General features: G+C 42.5%; 1 protein-coding gene across 1 annotated transcript in view; it reads right to left on the reverse strand.

Annotated features, from left to right (window-relative positions):
• LOC134585739 (NXPE family member 4-like) overlaps positions 1 to 15,467 on the reverse strand; it is a 140,805-nt gene that overhangs the window by 72,485 nt on the left and 52,853 nt on the right. Inside the window, exons 2-4 of the mRNA XM_063441200.1 lie at positions 11,850 to 11,965; positions 8,328 to 9,064; positions 8,138 to 8,199 (exon numbers count right to left, since the gene is read on the reverse strand). Of these exons, the coding sequence (XP_063297270.1) occupies positions 8,138 to 8,199; positions 8,328 to 9,064; positions 11,850 to 11,945 (895 nt within the window). The 5' untranslated portion in view covers positions 11,946 to 11,965. The remainder of the gene's footprint in view (positions 1 to 8,137; positions 8,200 to 8,327; positions 9,065 to 11,849; positions 11,966 to 15,467) is intronic.

Raw genomic sequence — 15,467 nt, forward strand, 5'->3', positions numbered from 1 at the left:
GAGGTCCTCACACAGCGTGAGGACGTCCAGCGACGCTCTAGCACAGAAAGCCTGTGCTATGAAGCAGGAAGTGCCCTCTAGTTGCTGTCTAGTAGACAGCCACTAGAGGAGGAGTTAACCATGCAAGGTAATTATTGAAGTTTATGAAAACTGCAATAATTACAGTTGCAGGGTTAACGGGAAGTGGGAGTTGGCACCCAGACCACTCCAATGGGCAGAAGTGGTCTGGGTGCCTGGAGTGTCCCTTTAATGGTCCAGACAGGTATCACAAGTGCTAGACAAATTCTATTTTGATTGGGATATGGAACAAAACTGTTCTTTTATTGGCTCTGTCCCTGAAGCTCCTGTTACACAATATTAGACAGGACCAACAAATAGGAAATCAGTTTACGGTATCGGCATTTGCAGACAATATCGTTCTCACGTCTTTGAGCCACTACATTCGCTAGATCACCTAAGCAGAATGCTTACAGCATTTGCTGATTTGTCTGGCTACAGAGTCATGAAGGAGAAATTGGTGGCAATGCTGACGAAACTATCAGAGGTTGAAGTGATACAAACACAATTCCAATTGCATATTGAACATGTTGCTCTTTTGTGGATTAGGATCACTGCAGATCCAGTCCTTCTTTTTCAAACACAAATATACTCCACTATTACACACACTAGCTAATTATATGGATCACTGGACAGATACGTCTTTGCCTTGGATAGGTGTATACATTCAGTGAAGATGAACCTGTTGCCACAACTGCTGATTTTGATCCAGGCCTTTCCGATCAGGGTCACTAAAAGAGACCTGGCAGGACTACAGAAGGCAATAAACAAGTTCAACACCGCAAACACAGATGAGTGGCATGTAATATCCTCTACAAGTCAAAATCAGCATGGGGCCTGGGGATGTTTTAGCTTTATTTTTACTATCTAGCAGCACAATTGACCCAAATCATCCACTGGTACTCTCCTCCAGATCGCAGGGGATGGGTAGACCTAGAGTCCCTAATCATGGGAGCCCCAATTTTAGGTGTGGGTTCCCAAGTCACAGAGGGCTCTACTGTGAATCAATTGTCCAGCCATACTTAATTGCCCACAAATATGGAATAACGTTACCACCAAATATTCCTTAAACTCATTTCACTCCCCAATAACACCCCTGCTGCATAACAGAGCATTTATACCAGGCATTGGGGCTTTCAACATTAGGTGGATGGAGGGTACAGGGCTACAGAGGTATATTCACTTATAGGTTGACAAGGAGGTCATATCATTTCCAGGGGCTCCAGAATCTGTCCAGATTGACCCAGAGAGAGTACTTCCGCTACCTTTATATCCATGATTTTGCCAGGGATAGAGAGATCCTTCGGATGACTAGTGCTCACCTTACTTTTTTTGAGAAACTCTGTCTAGAGGAATCCTCTCAGACAAAATTGATTACCATCCTATATTCACATTTTAGTTCAGAGTCCAATTACTGGGGAAAATCCCTATGGAAGCAGTAAGGGTGTATTTAGTTTTTCACACATAGCTTCTTCATTATCGCTTTATATTTGTTAAAAGAAACAAAAATTACACAATGGCCTGCTAATAAACAAATAATGGTTATTATGTCTTGCAAAAAAAAAAAAAACCATAGTATTCAAAGAGGCTGTACTTTCTTTTTATTGGTACAGGTTGACTTATATACAATTCCTCAGGCCAGAGGCACACCCCTGGACCTGATGGAGCACAGGCACACAAAGGACAGAAACCAATCAGAACAAACATACAGTCTGTGACATGCCTATGTACAGCACACAATCCCTCCCCTCTGCTTGGGAGATAATTGAGTAAATTCCTGTAAGTAACTCAATTATCCCCAGGCAGAAAAAACAAATTTTTCCCAAAGTTCAGAAAGTACCCCAAAACATAACCTATCCCCATAAAAGTCACATGCCCTGATAGCCCTGAACAACATATCCAAAAATCACCCAGATCAGAGCAGGGGTTCAAAGGTTTTATGGAAGACTCTTTTGACCGACCGCAAGCATATTTTCATGGCCAAAACAGTTCCAGAGAATTATGCTGTGTGACCAGTCTATTTCCAATAGTTCAAATACCGTTCGAATTATCGAATTACTGGTGAATGGCCATAGTCTATGTGTGTCCCTGGTTCGTGGGCTTCAATGTACCGAACGCCACTGCGTTCATATGAAAATGAAACGAATGGCTGGAAGTCCCAGCAGTGTTAGTGCGGTCGAGTGTCCGAAAACAGTTCAATACGTTTGACGACAAAACACAGCTGGACGTTCGACAGTTTAGGTATACGACAGTGTATACGAATGCCGACCCCCCAGTCGTTCATCAATTAAGCTGCAGTTAACCCCAGCTTCTGGGAGGTTAACGAGCAGCAAACTCCACTTGCGGGTGGTCTGGTTGTTCGGCAGTTTGTTCAGTAAATGAACACCATTATCACAATCCATTCTGCAAGCCCTATTCACTGAACCGTTGCAGGAAAAGACACTAACCAAAGTCTTTCCACAAATGGATAATAAAGAAAAATATTTTGGTGATCAATACTGATCATGAAGATACTATTAGAAAAAATGGGAACATTTAATAAAAACTATATATATATATATATATATATATATATATATATATATATATATATATATATATATATATATATATATATATATAAAAGAAATTACATGTGTATGTAAAAAAAATTGTCCAGGTCGTGATTAGGAACCCTGTACACACAGATGAATTAAAATACATAAATACATAAATAAAATGAAAAATATATAATAAAATACAACAAAAGAAAATTCAAATGCCTTCCACTCGATAGAATATCTCATCAAATTGTTCTGAAACTAGAAATGAGAATTAGAAAACATCCTAATAACATATATATTAATACGTTTAAGTAGAGGTGATGAAAAAATGAAAAAAGTGGTTCTAATCCAGAAGGGTACTCTAAAACCAATAGATTAAAATGAATAGATCCCTCATAGGAAAATGTATTAGATTCTATTTCTGAATTTTGGTTAGTGACATATCAGATTAGTCCTGCAAGGTCAATATCAATACTAAGGCCCTGTTTGAGGGTTTCAAGATTGTAAATCCATTGTGCTTCCTTTTTATTGAGCTCCATGGACCTATTTCCTCCTCTCCAATTTTTTTCCACTCTATCAATTTCCAATTTCTATAAAGTTGTCCCACATAAAATGCGGGCATGGATTGCAATGTTTTGAATCACTGTGCTCTGTTCTTTTATTCCTAATGTTGTAGAAGTGTTCTGCTAACCTTGTGTGTAATTTACGTGTGATGCAGCCGACATACTGGGCTCCACACCCACATTGTAATAGGTATATGACAAATGTCGTGGAACATTGAATAGACTTCTTAATGTCATATTTTTTGTTTGTATATGTACCTTCAAAAGTATGTGTCGTTCTTTTCCGAAATTTACAAGTTGAACACTTCCCACAACTAAAAAATCCTTGTAAATTAAAAAATGTTTAATGTTTTTTTATTATTACGTAGTAAACTGGGCGCTAATTGATTTTTAGATTGTCTGCTTTTTTGTTGGTCGTTCTGGGATGACTTTTCCCAATATATCCTTTTTCAATATATGCCAGTGTCTTTTTAAAATATGTTCTATTATTTTGGCATGAGAGTTAAATTTGGTAATGAAAGCATATTCAAACTTTTTGCTATCCTTACTATTTTTTTGGTACCAAGATTAGGTAGTAAAAATTGACTTTCTAGAAGTTTAACCTGCTCTTCATCTCTATTCATTCTAATTGGGTCATATCTCTTATTATAATATATTTTTTTAAATAATTGATGCTTGCTCTTTAAAGATCTTTGGGTCTGAGTAGTTTCGTTTAAGGTGCATCATTTGTCCTTTAGGGAGATTTGTGAGCCATGATGTAGACTAGTTTTATCTATGGCTGTATTACAATCCGTGCTCTTAAAGAACGTTTTACTTTTGAGTTGTTCTTCTTAGACATAATTCAAAGAATCGGAGTGATAACTCCCAAGGTGTAATTAATAAAATGACAATACAACCTTGTAAGAAGACTCCTATACATCGAAGACCCTAATTCCATACCTGACTTAGGATGATGTGCCTGATATTCCTTCATCTCTTGTGAGTTATCCTTATAACATGATGTGTCTCTTTCTCAGTATGCACTGATCACTCTATGTTCAGTCTGTATTTTTTATAGATACCACAGACCACGATTTCTTTGAGCAAGGTTGTATTATCATTTTACTGTTTACACCTTTAGAGTTATCACTCAGATTCTTTGCATTCCTACTCATTTGTATGTTTAGCTGTTTTTTGGTGTTCTAGATGGCACACTATTCATTTAGGTTTGCTGCACATCTGCCTTTAGTGGTCATACTTTATATGCTATATTATAGTGGATGTATAACCTGTGCTTGGATTAAATATATAATTTCTACTTACACTTGTTGGATACTGTCAGGGTATTTACCGTATTTTTCGCTCCATAAGGCGCACCTCACCATAAGACGCACCTAGTTTTTAGAGGAAGAAACCCAGAAAAAAAATATTCTGAACAAACTGTCCCATAGTGTTTCTTACTATGGGACAGTTTGTACAGAATATTTTTTTCTCCCCTGTCCCATAGTGTCCCCCCCTCCCATAGACTTCATCCACCCCCTCCCCATAGACTTCATCCACCCCCTCCCCATAGACTTCATCCACCCCCTCCCCATAGACTTCATCTCCCCCTCCCCATAGACTTCATCTCCCCCCTCCCCATAGACTTCATCTCCCCCCTCCCCATAGACTTCATCTCCCCCCCTCCCCATAGACTTCATCTCCCCCCCTCCCCATAGACTTCATCTCCCCCCTCCCCATAGTCTTCATCCACCCCCTCCCCATAGTCTTCATCCACCCCCTCCCCATAGACTTCATCCACCCCCTCCCCATAGACTTCATCCACCCCCTCCCCATACCCATAGACTTCATCTCCCCCCCTCCCCATAGACTTCATCTCCCCCCCTCCCCATAGACTTCATCTCCCCCCCTCCCCATAGACTTCATCTCCCCCCCCATAGACTTTATCTCCCCCCCCATAGACTTCATCTCCCCCCCCTCCCCATAGACTTCATCTCCCCCCCTCCCCATAGACTTCATCTCCCCCCCTCCCCATAGACTTCATCCCCCTCCCCATAGACTTCTCTCCCATACTGTCCCCCTCCCCTTTTCCCATAATTACTTACCTGTCTTGCAGCGTTGGCCGGCAGCACAGGGCGCACCGCGGTAGTGGAACTTGAATTTCATGTTCCGGTTTCCAGCGGGACTGAAAGGAAGTGCGCACTCAGCTTGTGCACACTTCCTTTCAGTCCCGACTTCATCCACCCCCTCCCCATAGACTTCATCCACCCCCTCCCCATAGACTTCATCCACCCCCTCCCCATAGACTTCATCCACCCCCTCCCCATAGACTTCATCTCCCCCCTCCCCATAGACTTCATCTCCCCCCTCCCCATAGACTTCATCTCCCCCCCTCCCCATAGACTTCATCTCCCCCCCTCCCCATAGACTTCATCTCCCCCCCTCCCCATAGACTTCATCTCCCCCCTCTCCATAGACTTCATCTCCCCCCCTCCCCATAGTCTTCATCCACCCCCTCCCCATAGTCTTCATCCACCCCCTCCCCATAGACTTCATCCACCCCCTCCCCATACCCATAGACTTCATCTCCCCCCCTCCCCATAGACTTCATCTCCCCCCCCTCCCCATAGACTTCATCTCCCCCCCTCCCCATAGACTTCATCTCCCCCCCCCATAGACTTCATCTCCCCCCCCTCCCCATAGACTTCATCTCCCCCCCCTCCCCATAGACTTCATCTCCCCCCCTCCCCATAGACTTCATCTCCCCCCCTCCCCATAGACTTCATCCCCCTCCCCATAGACTTCTCTCCCATACTGTCCCCCTCCCCTTGTCCCATAATTACTTACCTGTCTTGCAGCGTTGGCCGGCAGCACAGGGCGCACCGCGGTAGTGGAACTTGAATTTCATGTTCCGGTTTCCAGCGGGACTGAAAGGAAGTGCGCACTCAGCTTGTGCACACTTCCTTTCAGTCCCGCCGGAAACCGGAACATGAAATTCAAGTTCCACTACCGTGGTGCGCCCTGTGCTGCCGGCCAACGCTGCAAGACAGGTAAGTAAAGCTTCATATTCGCTCCATAAGACGCACAGACATTTCCCCTCACTTTTGAGGGGAAAAAAGTGCGTCTTATGGAGCGAAAAATACGGTATATCGGCAGACATTTTGTGCTCTGATAGAAATACAAAGTGTATATTCTGAAGCCATTGTTGAACAGACCAGACTCCATTTTGTTAGTTTCAAGCCAACAAAGAGACACAGAATTTCTATCCTTTCTCTAAAACTGACCGCTTTGCCCGAGCTGAATGGAATGTCTTGTATAAACAAACCAAGTGATAAAAAACTGTCTAGGTACTAATGGAATAAGAATAAATTCTATTCCCAGACGTAGGTGACAGAGGAGATTAAATAATTAAATTTTACTTTCTATACCAACAGATTCTCATTGTATTTTTGAGTTCATCTATAGTGTTATAAGCTGTCATATTAGGAATTACTACAGAAAATGGAGACGCATAGTCTGAAGAAATCCTCTTGATCTGACAGAAAATATAAAGTTATAGCCACCATATAGATAACGAAAATGACGTCAAAAATAGCCACCAGGAAAAGTTAACTCTTTCCTGGATAGGTATGTTTAGTGGGACAATACTGCCCCCTTGAGTCCAAATACTAAAATGGTTACCTAGAAAATAACCACACCCCACATTTGTGATTGGCTATCACTTAGAGGAATTTCCCCTTTAAAAAGTTAAGACAAGGGAAGAGAGAGAGATTCAGGAATTCAAAGATTGTAGAGAGAGACATTACAACACTCTCGGGAGATTCAGAGAGATCCAGGCAGAATCGGGCGATCAGAGTAACCAAGAAACTCTTACACTCCATGCAGAGAAAGATACCCATGACATTTAGCTACCTGAGAACATCTGATGAGAAAATATCTACTTAACTGGTAAATATACAGGCATTTAATTAATTAATTTAAATTAATTAAAATTAATAGCATGATATATGACTGGATAAATCGTGATTAGATTTCATATTTAGAAATCTTAATTATTAAATAATATATATATGGTTATAGCATCCCATCTGCAGCTGGGATTAATATAGCCATTAATGTATTTGTGGGATTAATATCACGTTAGCATATCATGACCATTTATCCAGCTGTATTGATTGGCTCTAAAATAAGATAAAATATCTATTTAGACAAATTAATTAAAATATCAGCTTATGTAACATGTAGATTTCTCATTGGATGGATCAAGGAGTGGTTACTGACTATTTAAATATTATTTTTATTTAAAATCACACAAGAGTAGATCTTAAATCCCTAGAAGAGGTCTAGCCAGCACTGAAAGGGTTATTTCTAACTGCCAGCTGAAAGCTAAGTTTTTTTTACTGCAGCTCTAAGGAATACTCTGTCTCCGTAAAACTTTGTTTCCTTCTCTGTGAAGAAAGGGTCGTAAATCAATCCTGACGGCCTAATGTGTAGAATTAACCAGGAAATGTATTGACACTTTGTATTGCATATTCATGTTATACTCGAATTTCATTGATTATTATCATGCATGTTACTCATCATTATTAATTTAAATTGTTAAAAATAAAATTATATTTTTATAACAATTTGTGAATTAATTATATGGTATAAATTTCATTTAACACGATTAACGTTCTTAGGGATCTGAGAATTTAAATAGTGGGAAATTCTCAAACTGTTACAATTATTATCCCATAAATATCCCCACAATACACTTGTTGGATTCAATATGTACAAATACATGTACAACACAGCATGTGGAGGAGTGTGGAGCGAGTATATTTACATAATTTGCTAATAATATGCTCCTTAATAAAATGTATAACAAGATTTTTATTTGATGAACAGATATCAAGGCCTTTGTTCTATGCTTCTGATATGTGTGTGACAATTGTATAAATAAAATTTAGCAGTGCATGAAAAATAGAAAAAGGAGGATAAAAATTGTCTTACCTTGACAAGTTGCAACATCTATGTACTTGAAATTTTGGGGTATTTCAACAGCAATATTAGACCTTTAAAAATAGGAAACAATTATACAATAATCATTGTTTCTGGCTTGCTTACAAACATAAATATGAATTCAACTAAATAATAGTTTTATAATTATAGATAGAATAAGACAATACATTGTGTACTGTACCTTTGAAATATATTTTTTTCCTCATTTGTTAAATATGACACACCAAGATCTATTGCCCTCATGTCAGTCAAACAATCACATGGTAGACCAGGAGGTTTAATGCAGTAGAATGCTTCTTCGTCCTCTGGGTCCAAATATTCACAAACCTCTTCATCTGTGTTAAGCATAAAGCCACATTGTGTGCTGGCAACCTTATCCAAATATACAAATTTTCCTTGAAACCCTAAAACACCTAAACTAGAATGTCTTGATCTCCATAGAGCTGATATCCCTTCACTTGGGTGAAATAACATAGCAGAAACTTGCACCTTGCCTTCCCAATGCAAGGGGAAATGGATGTGGTAGCTTCCATTGTTTAAATCGTCCACTCTTCCAGACACAGAGGCTCCAAGATCTGGAGAAAAGAGTCTTGGTCTAATAAAGTCTCCTCCATATGTTTTCCTGTTGCCCAAGTGATCATACATATCAAGCTGAACAACAAGGTCTTCCCCTGTGCAATACTGTGTACGGGGGTCTCTAATAAAAGCTATACTTTTCTTCCCACTTGTGGTTCTATTAAAAAATGTGCATGTGGAATTGGGGATAAGATTCTGGATTTTGATGAAAATTTCATTTATTTTAATTTTAAATTCATTTCGAGCTTTTTCTTTCTTTAATGCTAGTTCTTCATTCACAGAGAGCGTCTTCATTTGCATGTCTGGTTGAGAGCAGGTTTGGAACACATTCATCAGATGATTCTGAAAAGTTCAGGCAGACAGAGGTTAAATGTTGCTGTAATGAGTTTATTTGAAATGCATTTGATTTCCCTGCTGTAGACTATACAAATCTTCCATAAGTAAAAAGTTATTTATTTAAGGACCAAATTCCGACTGCACTGGCAATTCTTATATTTACTAAAGCCAAGTGAGGACAGAAGGATTCACAGAGCAGTTTAAATAAAGTTCAGGACCAAATGCATCCATAAGATGCAGAAGGGAATGGTAACCAGTCATAGTACTCTTACAGCCAAGTTTCAATTCTCTTGAGACTTGGCTGTCAGAGCACTCTGATTGTATGACTTACTAGCCAACCAGAGCACTCTCACTCATATTGCACAGCATGGGAAATCTTTTATAAGGGCTTTCCTTGCTATCAGAGCTCAGTCTCTGATGCAATCTCTATGTTTGAAGATGGATTAATTTTATTGTGTTTATTGGTTTAAAAAAGAAGACAAAATAGATATTAGATTAATTGACCCCCCTCATTATTATTATTATAAATGATTATGTTAGGGGGATAGTGGATAATAGCATGTCTACCCACTGACCCTTATTTAATGAGTTGCCCCAACTAAAACTCCCATGGGTGGGGTGGGACACTAGGTCCTAACCCCTGAATATTATAATACTCCCACCCACTAACCAAAGTGGGGACAGGGGAGTGGACAGTAATCTATCCAACCCCCCTTGACTCATTTAAAAGTCCTTCACCTGATGCCCACAGGTGAGAGCACAGGGAAGACTGTCCCTTCTTTTTATTTACCTGCCCCATCCCCATGGACAATAGGCAGCAATGACCACCCAGTCAATGTTTAGTAGATGGTTAGGGCATAGGGAGGTTTACAACCTCCCTTACAGTAATATAGGGGTCTTAGAGACCCCCATAGAATTTTTATTTATTTATATTTTAATGTGTCAACTGGCTAGCAAGCGCTGGCCAGCTGCCACATAATTAACACACGTCCAGGGGCTACTTAACTATTTGGAATTTTTAAAAAAATTTTTACATCTAAACCTGGATTTGATGCAACCAGGCACAAATGTAAATCATTTGGTAGGGATTTCAGCCAATTCAGGGCAAGAACGTCAACATCCAGACATTGTTACAATGTCCAGATCATGTCTGAATGGCCCTGTACGCAGCCTGATGGTTTTGCTTCTTTTGGTATGGGGCCATTCAGACTCTCATGAATCACCCAGAATCATTAGCATGTCATATATATTTGGTATTAACAAAGGCTTAAGATAGCAATAAAACACACATGTCAAATTTACTACTGCAGGTACTCAAACTTCTGAGATTGCACACATGGTTTGCCTGTAAGAAAGTCATCAATACCTACATATGCATGCATTACCTCATATTTATTTCAATATCCATACACTATTTTGGGGTTACTGCATACCTGCATAATACCGCACGCAATTTTTACTATGAGATTTTATGTTTAACTATTGTATTTTATGTTCACTGGAATTCATGTGACCTCAAAGCTCAAACCCATCCTCCTTGGCTTAGATAAAAAATGTATATCCATATTTTTTTCCCATTATGGTACAATATTCTGCAGTGCTTTGTAATCATAGAATAGGGACAGAGATGATAACAGAGATATGATGTTATGTCATGTTCCCATGCCGTGTCCCCATTTTCTCCCCAAAAGGTTGCTTTACATGGACAGGGGCCTACTTCAGACATTGGGTGGTATGGAATTGTGATGAATGGGCAAACTTTTAAGGGGCATCATCAGTGATGCAAGTTGCATCACTGAAGACTTCCATACAGGAATTGAATGTGCCCACCCACTGAACGAGCATGTTAGGGTAAAAGAGCCTCCTGGCCAGCTCACAACCTGCAGGCTCATGCAGAGAGTGCTGCTAAAGCTTTGCTGTCATAGTAACCACGAAAGACAGAGTAATAGTGTAACTAGCCTAAGGTCAAGGGATTCCAGAAAGCATGTCAACAAGAAAACTAAGCTGGGTGAAGGCCAACAGAGGTCAGAAAGGTCAAGAGGATGGAGGGCTCAAAAAGCACTTTACGGAACACTAGGAAGGCACTAAAGGGATCAAGGAACCACAAGGAGCTTGGAATTGGTGCCAATTTAATGTTTCGGCATAGCCACATACCCAAAATGTAAGGGGTTGGCGAGAATAATGTAGATGTGTCATTTACTACATGACGTCGGGGCAGGAGCTCTCCATCATAAGAAGGGACCGAAGTGTTTGGCGTCTGAAACACAGGAAAGAGGTGAAGGGAAAGAAACCGAATTGGTGCACAGTGTGATCGGCTGGAGTTAAAGAAAGCTGTCGTCATCCTCATCTGCATTGTCTTAATGTTTGTTGCACAGAGTGAGCACATATAATGATGCACTCTCGTTATGTCACGTGGGGACATTTACAAGTCATCCCTGAATGCGGAACAGTAGGGAACTAAATTGGGATGGTGGGACAGAATCTCAAAATTGGGATTGTTGCGACCACAAGAGGAAGTGTTGGAAGGCCTGCATTTCTAGAGCTTACAGGGGAATTTTATATAGTTGTTTTGGCCACAGGCATATTTCTGTAAATTGGCAGTGCTTACGTATGCATCTATTTTTGCATATGGGAATGTACTGATGTACACAAAGTTTACTTCACAGTGCAAATATCAAAACATTTATTTATGGTTAGAAATATAGCCCTGATAAAGGATTTATATACATTTGTGAAATCTTATTTATGTGAACAAAACAATACATTTGATATACCTAGGGTTAAATCTTACCTGTACTATATTATAGTGCCACAGAAAGCCTAAGACAAATGCAGCAGCTAGCAGTAATGGAACATGGAAGGAGGTCTTGCGTCCTATCCCACCCATGAGAGTTACACAAGAAGATCCTGTTTAAAAAAAAGATATGATTATATTAGATCTTAATTATTAGTTCAAAGAGTGTGAAAGCAATTTGTAACAGATAATTTACTTGGAGTCAAAAATATGAATGCAACTACATTGGTCTAATGGTTCTTAACTTTTTGACATAGACATAGACCAAAATTCCAAAATGACCTGTGTGTAATTAGTTCAGTGACCCATTTTTCAACTGTAAAATAATACTATAACACTACAATATCACTGTTCTTTAGAAGGCAGTGCTGCTACAGTTGAGGTGACTGGCGCTTGCTGAATACAGCGAGTATGTCCAACCTTTAACCCCTTAAGGACACATGACATGTCTGACACGTCATAATTCCCTTTTATTCCAGAAGTTTGGTCCTTAAGGGGTTAAGGAGCCTTCGGAATAGCATGCATATCCATTGATTATGGTCTACTACATTATAAAATATTCAAAATATGGTGTAAATCCAATCACAATAGGTTAATTCCAGCTGGAGAATAAAATTAAGCCAGACCAGCTATTGCCAAAAAATGGTTAACGTTAATCCAAAGATTATCGATATTAATCTGTAAGCTCTGAGCACTGAATGTATACACTTAATTGCAGATCCTAAGGAGGCGGGCTGAAAGATATCCGGATAAGAGGCATGTGTGGGTGTGAGGAAGTGTAGGTGTAATATAAGGGAGTGGTAAAAAAAAAGGGAATAAGGGGCAGCCTTCTGGCTTCAGCCATCTTAGAATAACGGTTTGGTAACAGTTTCCAGTGTTCCTTGTTCCTGGGATTGTGTTACCAGTGCTTTCCAGGTGGCCAGGGCATTGATATTGAGGGTTTTCTTGCTGCCCTTAGGGCTGAGGCCCTCTGTGACAGTGGGCGGCACCTGAAGGCCCAGCTGGAGCATCTGCAGGGAGCTGTCATGGTTGCTGCCTCCCCCTCCGGCAGTTACGGCATACCGCGCCGCCGGGCACGGACCCCCTGCCCGTTTTAGTCCCTCTCAAGAGGACTGGGCTAGGAGGCAGTGCAGGCTCGCGAGCCATGGGACGGCTACCCGTGGTGTGCCGGCCTCCCCAGCTCCCACTCTCACCAGTGCCTTGCGGCCGTGAATACTCCTGGGGACAGGGGGCGGAGCAGGACCCCATTATCTGGCTCGCCGGGCAGGTGTTATGCAGCCGCAAGTCTGGGAGTCGTGCCCCTTCCTGCTCCGAGTGGCCAGCAGGCCGGTTACCTTGCGGCCATGAGAGTCCCACATCCATGAATTCTCGGGCTGCATGGCAGCATGCGCTACATCCACAGGGTCCCCAGCTGTCCTGGGCTTTTGCGGCCTGCACAGAAGACCGCAGGAGTGCGACCTCCATCCCTAACATCCCCATCCAGGCCGTCCACTGGAGGGTGAGTAGGCTGCAGGTAGGCAGGAGGGCTAATGCTATATCTAAGGGGTTGGGGGGTTACGATGTTGGCTACTGAGCAGCCTGAGGTGGCGGTGTCAGCCTCCTCCTTTTCGGGAGCCGCCTCTTCCCCACCTCAAGGTCACACAAACAGGGGAAGTTTAGATTGATTCATCATTTATTACATCCTCGTGGGGGTTCGGTAAATGAGGATATCGTGGCGGAGCTGTGTGGTGTCATATGCTTCGTTTGATGTGGCGGTACAGATTGTGCAGGCAGCAGGTTCGGGGGCATTAATGACAAAAACAGACATGGAATCAGCTTTTCGGCTCCTCCCGGTTCACCCAGAGTGTCATCACCTCCTGGGTTGTGCTTTCGAGGGGCAATTCTATGTGGATATGTGTTTCCCAATGGGGTGCGCAATTTCGTGTTTTTACTTTGAATGCTTCAGTTCCTTTTTGGAATGGATGGTGCGGGAAGAGTCAGGGCACGACTCTATCCTTCGTTACCTTGATGATTTTTTGTGGGTCCCGCCCATTCTCCAGTGTGTGCTAAACTCCTTCAGTCAGTCGCCGATGTTGCCTGTTCCTTATGGGTCCCGCAGGCCTCTGACAAGACAGTGGGCCCCACGATGTGTTTGAGCTTTCTCTAGATCGAGATTGATTCCATTGCAGGGGAATGCCGTTTACCCATGGACAAGGTGGGGGATATGTGGGGGGCAGTTGAGGCCGCACGGGGCCTCCGGAAAATTACCTTGCTGCACCTACAGTCGCTTCTAGGAAAATTGAATTTTGCATGTCGAATCATGCCCATGGGCAGAGTATTCAATCAGAATTTGGCGGCGGCAACGTCTGGGGTTGGGAAGCCACACAACTTTGTGCGCCTTACCAGGCTGCTTAGGGAGGATCTGGCGGTGCGGAGCACCTTTCGCAACGAGTACAATGGCAGATCCTACTGGCAGCAGCCAGAGGTTCCTATTTGCTTGCTCCATCTGTTTACGGATGCAGCAGGGTCAGTGGGGTTTGGTGCCATACTTGGGACACATTAGTGTGCGGAGTCCTGACCGGAGTCGTGGCATTCGGCAGGTCTGACTCAGAACCCAGCGTTCCTGGAGCTGTTCCCAATTGTAGTGGCGGTTCATCTGTGGGGGTCCTTCCTTCGGGATCAGCCGGTCGTGTTTCACCTGGGGGTGGTCTTTGCCATTAACAGCTTGACAGCTTCCTCCCCCCCAGTGGGGTGGCTTTTGAGGCATCTGGTGTTGCGCTTCTTGTCCTTAATTGTTACTTATCGAGCTGTGCACATTCAGGGCATCAAGAATATAACAGCGGATGCTCTTTCTCATTCGCAGTGGCAGGGTTTCGGGTGGCTGCACCAGGAGCGAATGCAGAGGGTCCCCCTTGCCCGGCAGAATTGTGGTACCTGGGCCTGAACGAGTGAGGGCGTCGATTCGGTCTTTGGAGGCCACGTGGACTCAAAATGGAAAGGCATGGGGGGAATGGTTAGCCTTGAAATGAGACGATAACGATCGGGTCCGGGGTCTCTTGCAACTTCTGTGGTTTTGGGAAGCTATGGGGTGTTCGCTGGCGGTGGTCTCCAGGAAATTATCAGGTCTCAGTTTTTGGTTTAAATTAACCAGGGTTCCCGACATCACCAAGGACTACCTAGTCACCTTGGAAATGAGGGGTTGGAGGAAAGAGCCTAGGGTTCTGGACTCCCATAGGCTGGTCTTCGGGGCGTTACTATTGGGGATTGTATCAGTCCTCCCTCAGATTTGTTTTTCTGATTTCCAGTTGCGGTTGTTCCGGTGGCATCAACGTTAGCCTTCTTTGGGGCTCTGCGGGTCGGAGAGCTAGTGAATTCCAATAAACAGGCGCCAGGTGGGATTATCTTTCCGGGCGTATCGTGCGGATGGGGTGTTCCAATTCTCGTGCGGCGCTCAAAAAACGATGTTAGCGGTCGTGGGGTTTAGGTCACCATTCAAGCGATTAGAGGGTCTAAGGTGTGCCCCGTATCAAACTTTCAGAGTTATTGTTCTGTTCGCCTGCAGTCTATGGGCCCTTTGTTGATCCATGGGGATGGGAGGTATTTGTCCAGGTTTCAATTTATTAGGATGGCGCTGGA

Source organism: Pelobates fuscus, chromosome 2 (genome assembly GCF_036172605.1).
Source record: "Pelobates fuscus isolate aPelFus1 chromosome 2, aPelFus1.pri, whole genome shotgun sequence".
NCBI lineage: Eukaryota > Metazoa > Chordata > Amphibia > Anura > Pelobatidae > Pelobates > Pelobates fuscus.